At 45.1% G+C, this 19,054-nt stretch overlaps 1 protein-coding gene and 1 long non-coding RNA gene across 6 annotated transcripts in view; one reads left to right on the top strand and one right to left on the bottom strand.

Annotated features, from left to right (window-relative positions):
- Nucleotides 1-2,546: 2,546 nt before the first annotated feature.
- LOC142031979 (uncharacterized) lies at nt 2,547-6,745 on the bottom strand. Of its 2 annotated transcripts, none has more exons than XR_012650688.1 (3): nt 5,921-6,745; nt 4,584-4,697; nt 2,547-4,134 (listed from the first exon to the last, which is right to left on the bottom strand). It is a non-coding gene; the product is annotated as an uncharacterized LOC142031979 (long non-coding RNA). The 2 variants fall into 2 exon arrangements; XR_012650687.1 differs by having other exon boundaries at nt 4,543-4,697.
- A 662-nt stretch (nt 6,746-7,407) lies between these two features.
- ITPK1 (inositol-tetrakisphosphate 1-kinase) overlaps nt 7,408-19,054 on the top strand; it is a 157,981-nt gene continuing 146,334 nt past the window's right edge. The window contains exons 1-2 of one of the 4 annotated variants that reach the window (XM_075029933.1): nt 7,408-7,558; nt 7,914-8,114. In XM_075029933.1, the coding sequence (XP_074886034.1) occupies nt 8,020-8,114 (95 nt within the window). In that variant the 5' untranslated portion in view covers nt 7,408-7,558; nt 7,914-8,019. Of the gene's footprint in view, nt 7,559-7,773; nt 8,115-17,525; nt 17,588-19,054 lie in introns of those variants that run through there. The other 3 variants (XM_075029931.1, XM_075029934.1, XM_075029932.1) reach the window with 3 other exon arrangements.

Here is a 19,054-nt window from a genome sequence, read left to right on the forward strand (position 1 = left end):
CCCCTGGAAAGCTCTGAGAGAAGGGAAAATCCCAAAGGGCAGCATAAGAATTGTATGTTCAACTCTAAAGGCTGCTCTTGTATATGAGGTATATTAACATGAGGCATAGAAGTCACCTGTTCAGAGACACACAGAACCACTAGGAATATTTCCAGATCCCATCTAGGGAAGCATCCCTTGAGCTGTCAGAAAAATGATTGGGAATGCCTATCTGTCCAGCCAGCTCCATGACACTAAGGCATTATAACATATCCCACATTCTGATGTTCTCGTTGCCTAGGTTTTATTTACAGACTGACAGGCACCAAGTATGTGAGATAGTAAGTTTAATAGCATGGTGGTACAACAAACAAGTATTAATGGAATTTACCATCCATGCAACTGCAAGTGTCTTACAAGATCTAGGCAATTTAAAATGTCTGAAATTTTGTGATCTTAAATGAAGTATATATCTCACTTAACAAGCCTGAACATTTAGTAAAAGCTCAGAGCTATAACCAAATTGTGGGCTCAGTTGATTATTCCAGCTTGTTTTGTTTTGTTTTCCTTTTTACACTACAGCTGATTATCTCCTATTTTCTGTAACTTGCTTGTCTCCTGAATTTCCAATTCTTCTCTACATGACCTTCCTCTTCCTTCAGAAGGGCTGCATGTAGTAGGAGGTAGAACTGGGATGTTACAGGACAGAGAAAGTTGGTAACGTGGAGGAGATGAACATGCAGAGTTTAATCTTTGAATATGAGATTGGTATTTTAGCAAGAAGAAAAAAAGCCTCTTTTGGTCATTGAATATTGAGATTGGATAATGTTTTGAAATGCACTCTGAGTGGGAAAAAGCCAAGGATGGGGATGCCTGGTGAAGCAAGACAGGTACTATTCCTGCCTCCAGTACAGTAGTATGAGTCAAATCAGTGCACCACTGATTCGTAAGTATGAAAGGTTTGCAAGCACAAAAGGAACAGCATCTAACTCATAGCAGGGCTTTTCCCAGCTGTGTCTCTCAATTATCTTCCGGTAGCATCTTTAGTTAACTTCAGGACAGCTGTGGCATGTTCTAAAGAACTCTTGGCTGTCCAGGGGAAGGTCCTTCGGGTTAAGATTGGGGTTGTTTCAAAAAAAAAATTCTAAACCTTGCTGATGAAGCATGAGTGCGCTTTGTGAGTGCATTGCAGGCAAAAATGAGGTCTGTCCTACAACATGCTCATATGCTGGAGATACTATTGCATTAGTTTGGTTTTTTTTCTTCTTTTATATGCTACAGTTAGTTGGCTTTGGAATAGTGCTGGCATGAGCCTTTGGAAATGCTTTTCTGCATCTATTCTTTTTGCATTTGTAAGTCTACACATTGTGGTAGCTTCTGAAAAGATGAAAATTTCTGCCCTTCCCAGACAGCAAAAAAGCCAGTGTCTCCTGATGTGACCAAGCAGAATCAGAAAGCACAATGGTTTTCTGAGACTTGTGGCCTGTGAACTTCTAGTGAACTCTAAGGAAGCACTTAAACAAAACAGGAAAAGGGTCCTCAATCTTTGGAGGCATAAGCACAAGAAGAAAGTGCAAGTGATGGTGTGGCACTGTGGGCCACATCAGACTTTTATCTTTCCGGTTTTCTCAGTTTTAGCAGTTTAAAAGGCTCAACTGTAGCCACAGACAACTTGTGGAAGTGGAGGACCACTGGAATGAGGATGTGTGCTTTATGTCATCTGGAACAATGTGTTCTTAACACAAGAGGCAGACAGATGTAAGCCAGCAAAATATGGGATAATAGTGGTAGGACTCGTATATGTCCAAGTCACTTGATATGCAAGAGTTATATGTCCATGTCAGTCTTATTTACATTCATAATTTTAAAACTAGTTATATTGTTTTAAAAATTAATAAATTCTAGCAATACAAAATATATATGATTGATTTTTTTTTTGTGGAAGGGTGGCTCGTTTTGCTGCAAGCATGCTCCCGAAATTGTCATAGGTACTTAAAACTACCTGATTAAAAAAAACAAATGTATAACCTGAGTAACTCTGTTAGCATGCATCTGTAGACAAAGCAAACCTCAGTCCAGCCTAATCCATATCCAAGTCTCAATCCAAACCTAACGCACTGTCAGGTCACCCAAATTCTTCAGAGAACAGGCTTTCAGGGCTTACTTGCACACATAGTTTGAATGATTTTAACTATGCTGAAGCAATCAGGTAAGGAAATATCTCCATGTGTCTGTTATGAAAGAGTTTGCATAAGCATTATTTCCGGGTAGCTTATTCCCATAATAGAAGGCAAGAGAGCTACAGCAATGCATAGCAGCACAGTCTGTATTCACACTTGGGATTTGACTAACAAACGTAATTCAGTTTAAAAAATCTACTCTTACTGAGATAGTTATACTGGCACAGGACTTCTCCATCTTTTGCATCTTGGCTACATGTTTTTTGTGGTTTTAAATTTGTTGTTCACTGATGATATGCTTTCCTTGGCTTATGAGCTCATACAGAGTCTGTACCCAAAGTGCTACAAGCCAAGTGAGGAAACTTGGCAGCCAGACCCTTTCTTACTTTCCTGCAGCATGTACATTCATCAGAGCTCAGGATAGCCAAAGTTTTGAGCTGTGCATAAAGAAAAACTTACCTTCTCATAATGGTGGTTTCCTTGCAGTTTCAATAAAACCCCATAGTTACCCCGTTCTTATGACTGGAACATAAGAGCTTGCTGTGCTACCAGTGTAACAGGTAGCAATCTAAGCAGTGCTCTCCTGGGGCTGGTGGGAGTTAGCTCAGGAATCCCTGAACGGCACTGCATTGCCCCACACAGATCTGGTCATCTGCCAGGCATCATTGTTACCCTCTTTTGGAAGGTTTTTGAGCCCTTCTGGCTGAATTCCTTCTTCTGCTCTCTACACGATCTCAGAAATACTGATGAGTCTCAGCCACTCCACACTAATCCTTCGTTTCTTTATAAAATTGAAATACTGCAGTATAAACTGCATAGGTTGTTAGGTGAGTAAGGGAGTAGCCACATGGGTGAACATCATGCTTTCACCATCCTCTGCTGCTGCTGTGAAACGGGATTGCCACCAAAAGAGGCAGCTCGGTGCTTTCTCTACCTGGCCTCCTTCTTCCAGCCCCTTCACTGCCTTCTGCCTTGTGCCACTATGAACAGGTAGGAAAAAGGGGGAATTGGTTTGGATTAAGACTAAAATACTGTTGACAACTTTCTGAGTTTGTTTTAGTCCAGCTCAGTTCCCAGCTCCCTGATCCTGTTCACGCAGCCACATGAGCACTTCGGCTGTTGTGAAGGAGAGCATGGCAGAAGGTGAGAACAAGTGGCAGTTTTTTGAGGGACTGCTGCTCTAAACAGGAATGCCTGATTTGGTTGACTGTAAAATGACAGTTTGATTTCCAGCTATTGTGGCCAATCCTCCTGTGCAGTCTCTATGGGCAACAGGTCATTCAGAGAAATGAAGTTGGGCTGAATCAGCCACTAGAGGGGCCTCCCTCTCATGAGCCCTACAGCGGCTGGCTTAAGTTTGTCCCTTGACTAGAGTTAGCCTTTGTGATTTTGAACACAAAAATCAGAAATGAGCTTTCATCCCCGAGTACTAACTTTCACTGGTTTATCATTTAAAAGCTGCTGGTCGAGAGTACACTTGGAAAAGTTTCCAGAAAATAGCCGAGATTATAATGTGTTTTGCCAGAAGTTAGGCAAAAACCAACCATAAACTGGAGAAGCTTGGCTTCACTCACAGGCATCCTCTAGTGTACCACTGTAAAAAGAAGTCATATCTGGTCTTTTTAAGAATCCTGCAGTAATGAATCACTTGTAGATATAGCAAAGACCTGAGGAAATGGTAGCCCACCATGCTTCTCATACTTTTCTCTCTAGCTGCCTCACTGGTGATGACCAGTCCCAGATACTGTGCGGCACCAGGTCTCTTCTTTGAGTCTCTCAAAGCCCAGAAGAAGCTGCAGTGCAGCATGTGCAGCGTTTTTTTGTGCTCCCTCCGGCCTACAGCCTCATTGCAGCAGTGCCGTGTTGGTATGTGATCTGACTTGGTGGTTTGACCAACTGGAGAAAGGGGAGACCTGTGCTGATATGGAAGGCTCATCCCTTCCTCGGGCCCATCTGCAGCAGAGTAACATCTGTCCTGTAATAATTAAAAATAAAATGTAAAAAGCTTAAACTACAGGCAGTGAAAATCACTTCACCACCTTCCTTCCACTCATTGCGAAAGATCCTATCATGACTCTTGCCAGGTGCTGAGAAAATTACTCTTAATCATTCATTGAGAAAATACACTTAAATAACTGATGAAGTGAATGGAGATGCCTCATCTTATTCCAAAAGGAATTCCCATGGAATTTCACTAACTTGTGCCACATTGCAAGTGTCCAACCTTGTCCGGAGCCGCTGTATTCGTTGAAAGGGTTAGAAGACAAGGTGTGAGAGGTTCCAGCTAAACCAGGGAAACCTGCTTTGACCTGTAGCTGAAGCTAAGATGAAGAGGAAGATAGTTCTGATTGCTGGAGGGCTCAAGATCTTAATCAACCCTCACCCCTTTAATTAGCATGAAGCAGCTCATGAGTTGCAGCTTACAGCATTGGGCCACAGAAAGTCACAGGAATAGTCAGCTTGCTCCTGATCAGGAATTGGGTAAACATTACCCTGGGGCTTCTTGTGGTCACAGGTTTGGCATTGCCTGAACTGGCTCTGCAATGTAAACAGAGGATTGTAATTTATTTAGCAACATTGTGCAGTAAAATGCAGTACAGTGGCGCACCAGATGAAATATATCTCCCACATCTGAAATTGTTCAAGGGTTAAGATTCAAAAAAAGGCAGCTTAAAATGAAAGAATTTACCAGCTTTCTCCTTTCTAAGATTGACTCTGGTCTCTGATGCATGTCATTCAGGTTTGTCTATACTGGAGCAAAGCAAATTGCTCCTTTGTAGCTCCTGTGCTTCATTTCCACAGGAGCCAAAAATGCTTAACACCTCTGAAAACCTGCTCTCCCATATCTGGAAAGAAGTTCATAAATCTTTCTGTCTCTGCAGACTGTGTTTTAGATTGGTCTGAAACTGTGATATTTCTTAAAGAAAAAACATTCAGAAAGAAATACTTTAGGAAAATGGCTTCAATAATGTTCAATACATTCATATTCCATTCTGATACAAATATAAATTTTGAGCTTAATATTCTGATGCAAATTTTAATAAAGTTTAAAGTAAGTCCAGTGAAATGGTAGCTGAAGTAAAGCACCAATACTAGCAAAATGAAACACGGCAAAGCAGGAAAGCAAAATCAATTTGTTTCAGGATTCTTACTTAATTTTGATAATGTTTGATAAAGTCTTCTATTTGGACCTTTTTGAGTTACAAATTTTCCTGAAGTTATCATGCTTCCCTGAAATGTTTAAATATCACTGAAACATTCTGCAGCAGGAATCATGCTATCAAAATACATTTACTAATTCTAATTACATTAATTAACGAACTGTGCAAAAATGTGTGAATATGATTAAGATAAGAAGTGCTCTGAAAAATAAAGGTTATAACGTATCAGTGGCAAATAATTCAAGAGGAAGGAGAAAAAAAAATATATTTATTCCTCAAAGTTACCACAAATGGAGAAAAAGTACCATTCTACCCATTTTCAAAAAACATTGGTATGAGGTGTTTGCAGGCGATTCCACTCCCTGCCTACTTTCTAATACACTCTTTGTTTAGGATGACTTGACTGTTCATGTAAATAACGACAGGAATGTAAAATGGTCTCTACCTACTCCCTAGGTCAATGACCCCTTTCGTATTTCTTAAGGCTCTCCTGGCTTTCCCCCTTCTTTCCTTTGAATGGATGCTTCTACCCCTTCTCTGATACTCTGCTGAAGTTATTAAACCGCATTTGTTGTGGCACTGTGAGTCAGCAGAACTCACTGAGCAGTTTCAACTGTACAGGGCTCCAAGCCTGGGTCACAGAAAGCACCATCGTAGGAGCATCATCTGCATCTCAGTTCGGCATTGCAGGTACTGCCAACGGCTCTGTGAAAGACATAATTATTATTAAAGCTATGCTTTCCCTTCCCAAAGAGACAGAGAAAAACGTTCAGGCTGGATGATACTCATTTCAGATGAAGGGGAGAAACAAAGATGGGAAAATTATATTTGTGCTGTGAGATACCACAGTAATTCAGACCGAAATGTTCTTCCTTTGAAATGAAGCGCAGAACAGCTGCCTTGGTATTTAGGAATGCACAACCCAAAAATCAGAATGCCAGCTTATGCTGGCACTGCCTGCCTTCTGCTTCCTGCAAAAAAAAAAGTTAAATAAGAAATAGCTGTTACTGATACTTCTGTTAAATCCTTACAGATACTTGCCAAATGCTGGAAGAAGGAAGATACTTGGTTTTGCAGTGAAAACTCATTTACAGGAACCTTTTTTCTGGGAAGGAGGTACACCTTTATACTGAATAACCAGTTTTAGTAGCTCTAATAGGAAATATAAGTAGCTGTATCAACTGTCCTTCCTTCGGAAACCGAAATTACATGGTTCATCGCCAGGCCTCACTCCCGGAGCGCACTGGACGCCTCCGGCCCCCGTGACCCAGCGAGCATCCGTCTGGTGCCCGGCCCGGCGGCACGGCCACCCGGGCCGGGGGGTGGCACAGGCTCCCGAGCCCGGGCCGCGGCCGAGCGTGGCGCAGGGAGCTCTTTCAGGAGGGGTGTGCCCACGGGAGGCACGACCCGTGTCCGTGTCGTCCCCCGCGGACACCTGGGGCTCCCCACGCGACGCCGAGGGGGGAGCCCGGGAGTTGCCACCCGCTGCCGCCTGGAACCCTTTACTTTAAATAGAAACCCGGGCACAGCGCTTCCCTGAATTTTAATGCAGACAGCCCAGCCCGCTTGTTTCCCCTTCTGCAGGCAGCAGGGCGGCGCGGGCCCTCCCGCACGGGGGCAGGGCTCCGCTCCCCTCGGCGGGCAGGCCCTCGGCCCTCCGCCCGCTAGCGGCTCCGGGCGGGGCCGGAGGATACCCCCCTCGCCGTGCCGGCAGCAGGCTGCGGTGGGCTGAGCCGCCGGGGAGAGCGGCGAGGGCGGCGCAAACACCAGCCCGAGCCCGGCCCGGGTGCGGTGCCCCCAGCGGGACCGGGCTGCGGGGCAGCGGCCGCGCTGGCACAGCCCTCCGCCAGCCGGGCCGGCCCGTCCCGAAAAAGGGGCACTGTCTCTTTAAGGCGGCGGCGCAGCCCCAGCCGCCCCCTGCCGGCGGCGGTGCGGCGGGCGGGCGCCGTGCCCGCGGCGCGGGGCGGGCGCGGGCGAGGCCCCTCGGTGCGAGCGGGGCGGCGGCGCGGCGGGTGTGTCCTGCGGCCGCTCGCCCACCCACTCGCCCGCCCCTGTACTGTGGGCTGGGAGCGGGGAGAGGAGGGGACGAGCCGGAGGAGGAGGAGGAAGCGGAGGCGGCGGCGAATAGCGGGCAAATGGGGAGCTGAGCGGCTGCAGCAGCACCGCGGCCGCGCAGCAGCAGCAGCAGCAGCGGCGGCGGCGGCGGCGGGCGGGCACGGAGGCGAGCTCGGCGGCGGGGTCCGTGCGGGCGGAGGCGGCCGGGAGAGGGGCGGCCGGGCGCTGCGGCGGGCGCTGCTCGGCGGGCAGCAGCGGCGTGCCTGCTCGGCTGGCCGCTCCGGGGCTGGCAGCGGGCGGGCGGGCGGGGTGGCGGGGGTGAAGGCTTCCCCACCGGCAGCGGCACCTTCTCTGCCCGCCTCGGTGAGCTGCCTGCCGGTGCGGGGCGAGGCCTGCCGGGGGCTGCACGCCGGTCGTCGCCGGCGGCGAAGGCTGCGCCTGGCTCGATTCAGCGGCGCAGAGCGGGCGGGTGGGGGGCAGCGCCGGCGTCCTCCGCGGGGAACCGACTGATTTTCCTTTCTCTCTTCTCTTCTTCAAGCCGTTCCTTCGTAGGCGCCGAGTGCGAGCGGTAGCCGGGCTGCCCCCGCCGCCCCGAGCTGATCCTCCTCCTCGCGGGGCGGCCGCCGCCTCTCCGGGCCGGCACCATGCAGACCTTCCTGAAGGGGAAGCGGGTGGGCTACTGGCTGAGCGAGAAGAAGATCAGGAAGCTGAATTTCCAGGCCTTCGCCGAGCTGTGCCGGTAAGGAGGCGGCCCTCGCCGCGCCGCGGGGAGCGCCGGGGCGGCCGCCGAGGCAGTTGGGGCGGGCGGCGGCCGAGGGGCGCGGCGGCCCCGGGATGGGGCTGGGGCCGGGGCCGGGCCGCTCCGCTCCGGGCTCGGCCGTGGCCTGCGCCGGCCCTCGGGCATTTTGTGCTCGGTACGTGATTCCCGTCAGCCGGTTCTGCCCGCCAGGACCGGGGGGAGGCAGGGCTGGCCGGTGCCCTCCGGGCGCCCCGCTCTGCGCCCGCGGGGCCGCGGCTGCGGTGTCCTGCCTCCCGCTCACCTGGGCGGCTACCGCGCGTTCCGGGGAAACTCGCTCCGGGGCGGTGCGCAGCGTCTCTGTGTGTGTGTGTGAGGGCCCAGCACAGCCCTGGTTTACTGCCTGGGTAAATTTCTGTCCGCCGCTTCCCGAGAGGTCTCTAGTATTCCCGCTGAAATAGTCTCATTTGGGATCTCTGCGGACCTTGCTAAGATTTGGAGCTGAAACCGAGCTATTATTAGGAAGCGTCAAATGACTGGGAATAACCCTCCTTCATGTCGTGTGAAAACACTTGAAATGAGGGTATACGAACCCCTGGGTGAGCTTGTATTCACCAGAGCTACGAACGAGATGTCTGAAGGTGGTATAACTGCGTCTATGTTCTGCAGTCCCAGAGGTAAAGGTTAGTTCAATAAGCTGTAATTAGACTTTATCTAAATAGCTTAGAGGATAATAGATGCAGTATATTACACAATTTTATTAATTAATTGGAAGTGTGAACTCCATGCGGTTCCAAGGTCTTGTGATACGTGCATTACAGCTTCTGATATTGAATAACAGCTTTTTCTGATTTATTTGATTCTAATAGTAAGTTTGTAACAAGTATATGAAATCAGTTTTGATAATTGAAAATATTCTAAATAACTCATGTTTTGTTTTTCGTGAAGTCTGTTCAAACTTTGCAGAATATATTTTACGAGACTTCAAATACACTTTATTAAAGCATGTCATGCTAAAAACACCAATCCCTGTGAAATTTCTGTTGGTAGCACTTGTTCCTTTCTGTAAAGATGAAGGAGGCAGAAGAAACAAAACTATTTCGAGAAAGCAACAGAAGCTTTTATGTCAGCTTGTGTTCTTGGCATTCTGTATCCTCTGTCAAACTTCAGCAAAACTTGTCAGAGTGTTTTAAAGTATCGAAAAGGCCATGGGTTCTGCTTTAACGTCTTTCTAAATTTCATGTGATTCTCCCAACGAAATACTTCCGGATGAATAATGCTAAGCTTTGACCTTGCCCAAGAGGTTTTCGGTTAGTTTTTGTGACACTCAAAAATACCCTTTAACCTCTAATAAGCATAAGAAAAATGTCATTTTTAGGGTCTTGAGGTTTGGTATAAGGCTGGTTTTCGTGCCCAGAAGCTAAGGGGAATCTCAGAAAATATATAAAAAGCTTTTTGTAGTAATTTGTCTTCCATTCTTGGTATTATGTGCTGTACATTCTTATGTTTAGGAATCTCCAAAACTGACTTTCTGCTCTCCACTGTCCTTGTTTCTCTTTTTGACTAGGTTCTTTGCTTCATTTTTTTCTACTGCAGAAATTCCTTACACTTGTGTTGCATAACATGGATCTACAATTTCTTTGTGTACTGCACAAATTTGTTAATAGTTTTAGGTCCTTGCAGTGCTGTGAAAATTGACCCTGAAGTGTGTCTGTTGCTACACTTTACTAATTTCTTGATGAAAATTGGCTGGCTATCTCATTCTGTACAGGCTAAGCTCACTTTGAATAGCACTTACAGACAGTGGACAGATATGTCTGTTCAGTCATGCTTTGATAGTTTTAAAAGCATTTCATATTAGCCTTTCTGTAGAAGCAGAGTTAATTGTTTGGTTTAAAGATCAGTACAGTCACTGGAGCAAGTTGCACTGCTATCTTGGATGCTCTGTTTTCCTTCCTGGTAACTTCCATTGACACCAGAAGGAAGCTGCATTTATTTAGGCAAAGATTTCAAGTATTTTGTGCATAATATCTACTTGTTTACTTGTGTGTTTGTAAGCTTTTGTTGCTGTAGAAAGTGGTGCTAAGCCCAACATACATCTTAAAAGAAATATTGTGTATGGTAGGAAATAAGGCAAGCATACTCATTCCTGTACAGTGATTCATGCATTAGAGTAGACTATGTGGCGGTGTGTCTACTTTATATACTTTATAGTGACTGGTACTTGGAATTTATTTGCCCGTTGCCTAGGGATATACTTTCTGGGTAACTACAAAGTTCAGTTTTGTTTGTACAGGTTTGCAATGAAGCAGTTATATAATCCAGGAAAGTAAGAGAAGCCTCCTAATGAACTCCTGAAGCGTACTGGGTTTCAATTGGGGGTATTGTTAGGATGAGAAAAATCTTCGCTTCTTTGCAGTCTGCCAGTGCAGCCACTTGTAGTGCGAAGCACTGGTGTCCTAAAGGGGTCACGGACAGACATTTCAAAATCTGTTCAAACCATCCTCAGAGAGATAGTCTGAGTGCTGAACCGCTTTCTTAAGGGTGGTTCCAGGTTTTGTGTCCAGCAGCACTCTTCAGCTGAAGTGTTACATTGTCCTAGCTGAAATGAGGTGTCAGGGAGTGTGAGCAGACCAGCAGTTAAGGTGCTACTTTGGGGCATAGGCAGGACTGCCTTCAGGTTTCTGCTCCACAGACTGGACAGGAACCTTAAATACTTTCCTCATGTTTGTATCCACCTTTAAACTGCAACTTAGGTTGCTGGGTTTCAGTAGGTTTCCCTGTTAAATTTTGGCATCTGAATCCTTCCAGTTTTGTTACTGGAGAACTTATAGGCACCTGCCCTCTTCTTAAAAATTTTCACTTGGTTATGTGAAGTTCTAGTAACATGTGTGCCTGGCACAGCAGCTGTCCTGCCTGAACACAGTGTCTTGGGGCTTTTGCCTAAGCTTTATATCCACGAGGTAATCTTCCTTGTATTAAAGGCCTTTTGAGCTCACCTGCATATTTGGTCCTCACTGTGGCACACTAGGTACGTCTGTCTGAGCTGTATTCTTCATAGAGCATAACAGTCTTGGCTGTGCCTTCCAGGTGTAGCCAAGGAGATGAAAGCAGTGCCTATGGTGATATCTACCTCTACATTTATAACCCAGACCAGCGGTTCCAAAATTCTTGGGTTACAGCCCACTGCAGCCCTTAATGCTTCTACATCTCTTTCAGGTTTCTGAGCGGTGTGGTGAGCAAAAAGGCAGTGTGGTTTCACAGGCCTGTTGCAGAGGATCGGTGGTCCCTGGATAGCATGTTGAGAGCTGTTGACCTGGAGGATAGAGCACTTGGCCTGGCAAGTGGGAAGCCCGGCTTCAAGCCTGCGGCTGGTGTCTCCCAAGGGAGACTGAACCTGAAGATGGGCCAGGCTCACTCCGATCCTCTGGCTGAGCCTGCTGCCATGTATAGAGAGGAAGGTGAGCTCCTTCCCCAGTGCCAGGGTAGCCATCCTCCGAGCTCTGTTGGTAGTACCATGGCAGGGGCATTCCTTTGGGATGAGGTGCATCCTCAGTTCTGGTCTCTGCCTCCCACAGTGGTTTTTGGTTCCACCCAGCAACTCCTTTCTATATAAGCTGTTGGTGGAGTAAGACTTTTATGTTCCTTTCTGTGCATTGGTACAGTTTCAGTGGGGAGAAGAGAGTCTCTGTCTCAGCCTTGCTGGTATGAAGGCATTCCTGTTTGAGTTGTGATGTGGGATTGAGCTCTCCTATGTGGAACAGGGCATTCAGTAAAGGCTTCTTATCTCCTCAGTGAATTTCTTAGTCACGAGGCAATTTAAGAAGCTACTACTGCCAAGTTGTCCTGGGCTTTTGAGCGAAGCTGCTAGGACACCATGCTTTGTGTTGAACCCTGTATTATCTGCATGCTAGCATATATGCTGCAGCTGCAGTTCCCCGAGTAGGGCCCCTTAGGGGACTGCAGCGTGCAAATGTCTGGTTTGTGCATCTCAGGTGGACTTTCCTGTGAGCCTTTATGTTCAGCTCCACCAAGGGGATGGCACAGTCTCAAGAGCTTTAGGTAGCTGGCTATTGGCAAAATATAGCCTGCTAAAAAGTAGGACAAGGTTTCTAGGGACTCCTAACTGAGAATTTAGGAGCCTGCAATGTAAGCCTGTAGTTCTGACATTGTCATGTGTCCCTGCCACTGCTGAAAGGAACGGTTCCTCCTTCCTCTACCTGCTTGGTCTCGTCCTCTGTCTCAAGCTGGGTTTAGTGGTTATGCAGTTGGCAAAGACTCTCAATCCAATTGGTTCCCTGCTCATCACATTGACCTTGGAATGGTTGTCACTGTGCACGAGCGCTAATACAAGGTTAGGGAAATAGAGGTGCCCCATTCCATTACAGAGATGACAGAGCTGTGGTGTGAATTGCAGGTGGTGATGAAGACTCTTGGATACCTATATTATCCTTTTGTAAAATATGCCTAGATGTACTGCCAGGTCTCCCTGGATATTGTGAATAAAAAGACTCCTGTTCATGCCATATGAGGAGTGGTGGTAGTACAGAAAAGTATATATATCTGTTCAGAAAATGAGTTGTGTGTGTTTGGCACCAGTTCAGATTAGTGAGGTGCAACCATTTATAAATGGCTGTTTGCTCTATAAAAGCCTCCATTTTCTTGGTAGTTGTTCTGCTGTTAATATAGTCTCTTTTGGGAGCCACAGAGATGTGAGGCACTAAGGTTATGGCAATGTGAAAATAAGTTAGTGATATGAGGTGAAGTGAAATATGCTTCATCCAAGAGGAGATAATTTAAAGTCACCCCATTCTGAATGATAAGCTACTTAGTTATTTTGGGCAAAAGCATTCACACGTGCAACTTCTAAGTTCGCATAGTAATGTGGTAGCTTTTCTGTGTAGCTATATACATAATGAGTCAGAATTTCCTCTTCATAGCATGTAGAAAATGAATAGCAAAGGAGTTGAAGAGTTGCCTGAAGATGTAATCTGTGTCATGATAAATCCTGCAATTCAACAGACAAAAGAACTGTGCTTGTACATCCTAATATCCCGATTATATATGGTCAGATTTTGTTGTGCTGTGTTATTTTCATAAAAGCAGGGTGAGCATCTGGGAGGAAAAAGTTCTCAGGAAATTATAGAAATTCTGAGAAAAATCAAATTCTGCCCACAAAAGAAAATGGAGGTGAGGTAATTGAGAACACCTTCTAGTAAAGCCCAGTTGTCTTGATTTTTAGTGAGCAAGCTGAATTGTCATCTTCCCTCCTTGGGAGATCATCCATAACAAACTGATAGCATTCCTTGATGCACAGGAAGCTAAGGCTTCTTGGTCTGGTTTGGATTCCCACTGCCGAAGACTGTTCTGAAACTTGAGACCGTGTTCTTGAATTGCTACCTGCATCAGTTCAGCAGGTTTTGGTTTTATGCAAGGGGATGCGTTTTTCTTTGGGTGTGGAGCTCCTGTTAGGGCATACATTACCTGTGCTGAAGACCATTTGGGTCTGACAGGTCAGTGTGGTGGGTTGTTTGTTTGTTTGTTTTAATTGAGTATGATGAAGCTGTTCTGATGCTGATACCAGATCAATCTGCTGAACATAGCAACAAGTGATTTTTTTCCTACCAAAATATTAGTATGCCTAATTTAAATTTGTGTGACTCAAATGTGTTTGTTTTTTTTTTTTCTTTAAGCTAAATTGATTCTTCAACTTCTGCCCATTTCGTTTCTGTGATGGATAGTTAAACCTTCTTTTAGCGCATATGAGAAGCTACTCTTGTTTAGTAAATCTACCATAAAATGTTAAACTCTGTGGTCAGTGCTGTAGATCTGTATGGCACTCTTTTTCTGTTCTAAACTTTATTTGTGGTCTCTTGTGTGCCATGGCCTGTGCACAAGAACCTAAATGTGAGTTTTAAGATAGATTTAAGAATAATGCTGGTTTGAGGGTATTAAATTAATCTGTTTCTTTATATAGCAGGCCATGAAGTATATTGCATGTTTTTTCCAGGAAGAACTCAGGGGATTTTCTTTAACCCTGATTCCCCACAAAAAAAACCCCTAAATATTACTTTTGTTAAATGTCTGGATTGTGCCAGTTAGCTTTTACAGCCTTAAAAGCCATAAAAATAAAACGTGCATGTTTTGATCAATAGCTCCCATTGTTGCTTGTGTTAGTCTGAAATACTATATCATGAGAAGTAATGCAGGGCCAGATGGGTGGGTTTCTTTGACATCAGTTCTAACAAAGACTTACAACTAACCTAATGGTAGAAATTATACTAAACCATGAAAAAGTGTTGAAGGTAGTAGCAAAAAACCCCATGTATTTCTTGGAGGAAAGGTTTATGTGTTTCTGGGTTCCTGCTCCTTCTTCCAGTAGTCTGTGAAGAAGACTTTACATCCCAGAAGAAATGGATATGTGTGCATTTTCATAATCTCTGAGAGCACTTACTGGTAGGCATCCTTCTCGCAAAAAGCTTACTGTGTTAAGCTTGCAGAACCATTTCATTGGAACATGGAGCGCAGCCACTCGGCAACAGAAGTGACTGTAACAATCACCCTTTCATAGCGACTCTGTTTCGTGATCTAGCAATCATTTACCTCAGGTTCAGGAAGTTTGCATCCTCCTTATGGTACATCCCTTTACCACAACCTGTTTGAACTGATATGCAGCAAGGAACAATAATAAGCTTGGTCAGGTGGCAGCTTTTCAGAGAAAGATCTGCATTCTTTTGCAGATCACAGACTGAATACGAATTGACAGTGTTACAAAAAAAAAAAAAGAAAGCAAATGTCATCTTGGGGTACATAAGCTGGAACAGAGCCTGCAAGGCACATGAAGTAATGCCTCCATTCTGCACAGCACTGATAAGGCTGCTGCTGCAGTAGCCTCACCTATTGCCTTTGGTCCGGGGCACGGCATTTCAAGGAAAAGGCAGATCAGCTGGAAAGTGCCCAAAGAGAGCAGTGAGAAGGATCGGAGGCCTTGAAAATAAGGTGTATTGTACTGTGTTATTCAACATAAAGAAGAGGAGGCTGGAGATGGATCTTTGGACACTGTAAAAAGCTGTTGTAGGAAAAAAAGCCTGACAAACACCCCCCCGCCCCCATGTATTCCTCAGTTCCATTGTAGGTAGAACAAAAAGTAGTAGGTTTCAATTGTGCCAAGAAGGAGGGATGATAGGTAAGTGGAAAAGATACTGTGATTGTCTAGGTAGGCAGTGGAATTCGTTGCTTGAGAATTCTAAGACTGGCTTGGACAAACATGCTGGGAATGATATGGGCTTGTGGTCCTGTTTCAAGGCAGAGATGTTGACCTCTCCTGAGGTCACCACTGTGCCTGGTTTGGTTCAATCTGTAATAGTGCAGAAGGTGCCTGGGAAACAGTTCTTTGTGTACATTAAGTAGTTTGAAGTCTCTTTACTAATTCAGGAGTCATGACTTGCAAAGTCTAGGCACACAGTCTAAATGTGTGCAGCTTTTTCGAATATATAGGCTCAACCTGAGAGGGGTGTCAGAGATGACAGTGTTTGCTCTGCCTTAGTGTACAGCACCTAGGAAGCACTGATTGACAGCATATGTCCTGACATTGGTCAGATAATGTGCTGTTCATCTCAATAGTTGACACCTTTTGGTGAGGTGATGTTCTTGAACGTATTCCAAGGAAACAAGGAAGCAGAGCATATGAAACACACTACAGTAAGTGTGATAATAGATAAAATAAGCACCTGTGCTGGGCACATCTGTGCCATAGTGCTGTGGAACAAACCCTCTTCTGTCTGGTTATCTTTTTTCTCATTTTTGAGTTCAGTGTTCAGGCCTTGAAACAATGGTTTGTTTTGTGCTGATGGAATTTAACTCTCCTCAGAAGGAGTTACACCCTTTATATGATCAAGGAGGAAAATGCTGATACTTCCATACTGTCCAAATACTACACAAATACTAGTTAGTATTCTCTCTGTCTGCAGAGAGAAATCCTATTTGGAGGACAACCATGTACTTTAAGAATGGCTTTCCAAATGACTTGAGTTTCATTGAGGGAAGATGTCCTTTAGTTCCAAGTAAAATGCCCTTAATTGTAGTTCTCTTTCCTCCCAACTGCAGTGCTTGGGCTAATTTGACCAGGATGTGATTGCCACTTGTACAAATGCTGTCGAATAATTCCTGTGAATTGGAAACCAGAGCAGAAGTCTGCTCTTTCCCACAGCCAGGCTACTACTTGTGTGGGCAGGAGGGTGTACACTAATTGAGGTTGCTCTGAGGGCTCCCAGGGGTCTGATCTGTAGAGTGGAGAAAGTCACGTTTCTAGATCTAATGGCACTTTTAGGAAAGTAAGTGGCAGAGCCAGGCCCAGAACTTGGAAGCAGGTTCAGTTCATGTTGAGCTGTTTAATCATCTCCCCTTGGATGGCAGTTAGTGAAGATTTATAATGTGTCTTGTTTTGTCTTGTTGCATACCGCCAAGTCATGCTTGCTTGTTTGGAAGAATTTGCAGTTGGTCCTTCCTTCTCAAAAAAGCCCAGACTTATTTTTGGTCTTTATCACACTCCTCACAGGTTTTTCTTCCTCCTTATCAACAATCCATCTTTGGTCCTATTCCTCTGTAACGCATTGGTTCTGCATGTTCGGTCTGGGTCCTGAGGCATTGCCTCGTGAAGCCGAATTCTCTGTGGCGCTACTGGCAAAGGAGGAAAAATACTTAAATGAGACATGTCTGTAGCAAAAGACAAAATACTAAATCTTGAGCTGTGAAGCTGGGATGCTCCTGGCTGTTGTTCTGAAGCCCCATGTTTGCCCTGTCAGACCACACCACAGATGTGTGTGCTTGTTGCGGGAGTCTCCCCCTTGAAGACTGCTAAGGGGCTAAAAATTGGTGCTTTAAGAGACCTGGTTTGATTTGAATGTTTTGGTTGTAAGCAACATAGTTGTCCTTTTCTGAAATCATGTGTTTTAAAGTGCTGGTGACTTTTTCTACTTTCTGTAATTTTTCCTCCGATGTTAGGTATGGATAAGTACATGTAGTAGTATAATGTGTTTTCTTACAGCAGGAGGAAATGGTTCAGAGGATTCTGTGGAAACAAGGCCTTTGGCACTGCATGTTATAGTGCTTAGTAATGACTCACTGCCTAGCCTTGATAAAGTTATCTGTTTTGGGGGGCAACTGGTTAATAGCTGATAGAACAAGTGATGTCTGGGATGATTAATGGCACTGGAAGGAAATGATATCATAAAGGTCCACTTGTGACATGCCACGCCTGCCCCATCAGCAGCCACAGTGCTGCAGTCCTTTCTCCCTGCCACGCCAAAATACTTTCGTGGTTAATAGAATCGGTGTAATGACTAGGCTTATTCCTCATCTTGTCAGCCTCATTTCACTACAAGGATTGTTTGTATAGGTGGACTATGAAATAGTGCCTGCTTCAGCAATATGCTATGTTTTAGTGAGTCCAGCAGTGACCACTTAAACCCAGTCGGGTATGTTATTTCTTAAACATGTGTGTTTCAATGAGAATCTTGGTTATTTCCTTGTAGTTAAAAATACAAACCTCAGAGATGAATGTGAATACTGGTAACTGCTGCTCTTTAGCTCTATCTGCGTGTCATACAGCTGCAAGTAGATGCTTTTTTGTTCAGGAACATGCTGTTCCTTTGTATTACAAAAACTCGTCTCAGTTCAGGAGATTTTACAGGCTGAGGATCCGGCCCTCTCTGCCTGCTGTCGCTGGAGCCTAGTACAGGTGCAGCCAGTATGGGCTCTCCTTGCTGCCATTTGACGGGTGAGAGGGTAGCACGGGGCAATGGTGAGGTTACTCCCACACAAGTTCATCAGTAGGTTTTGTTTCATAGCAGAGGCCCTAACTGCTCAGAGGTGTTTTGGTTGACAGGCCAGCTGAAGAGTGTAAGGCTAGCCAAATAGACCTGAACCTGGCCAGCCAGGAGCTAAATGATGGTTGTAGCAGATGCTTAGGGAAAGTATGAGGCACAGAGCAAATGTGCTCGCCTTCCCCTTGGCAGACCCTCTTGCCTTCTGTCAGTCACTGGTTTACAGACTCTGGTGGCAGTAGTCATGCCCATGGTACCATGTTTAATAGCCACAGGTGGATCTGCTCCACATATACCTTTTAATGCATTTTTGAACTCACTTTCATTCTTGACATCACAGGAACGTAAGGAGGCTGTCAGTGCATGTTGGCTATTCTCTAGTTTTGCTGTGAGTAAAACATGAGCAAATATCAAGTTGCTTCTGCTGTGTTGTGGGTTTTTTTTGTTTGGGTTTTCCTTTAACCTGTACAGGAATAGGCGTTACTTATTTTTAAGTGTATATATACATCCTCATTTTACTAAAACACCCTGGCTCTTGACCAATTTAAAAAAAAGAAATTTCAGCCAAGATGTCATAAAAAGTTCAGAAGTCAAAAGTTCTTCCCCAAAGAGAAAAGACTTTCCTGCTAAAAATAAAAAAGCTTGCAAAAGAAGGAGGAAGAACTAAAAGCTGCGTACAGCTTAGGAGCCATCTTCTAACTTCATCTATAGTGCATGCTAATAACTTAAAACCAACAGCAGAGGGTTTTGTGGAACCTAAAAAACGCTTGTAATTGAAGAGAGGAGAGTGCCCAGATCCACATTTGCTGCCTGACCAGGTTAAGTGGTAGCATAGCAGAGGAGCACACTCCAAAAGTGAAGTACAGTATTAGTACTGCGATAGGAACAGAAGCCCTGTCTCTGTAGCATTCATACCAAATGTACAGTTCATTTTCAAATAAAATCTGCACCTGTCTTTTGTCTCGTATTGAAAGCATTGAATTTTTCTGATCTTTCTGTTGGTTTTCAGTTAACATTGTCTTTCTGTAGTTTCAAGTATGGCTTTAAGAATTGCTTTAACTCGGCGTTCTTTCACACTGTTGTCTAAAATAGATTTTCTTTGCTAGTTCAGTGTTTAAG

Source organism: Buteo buteo, chromosome 6 (genome assembly GCF_964188355.1).
Source record: "Buteo buteo chromosome 6, bButBut1.hap1.1, whole genome shotgun sequence".
NCBI lineage: Eukaryota > Metazoa > Chordata > Aves > Accipitriformes > Accipitridae > Buteo > Buteo buteo.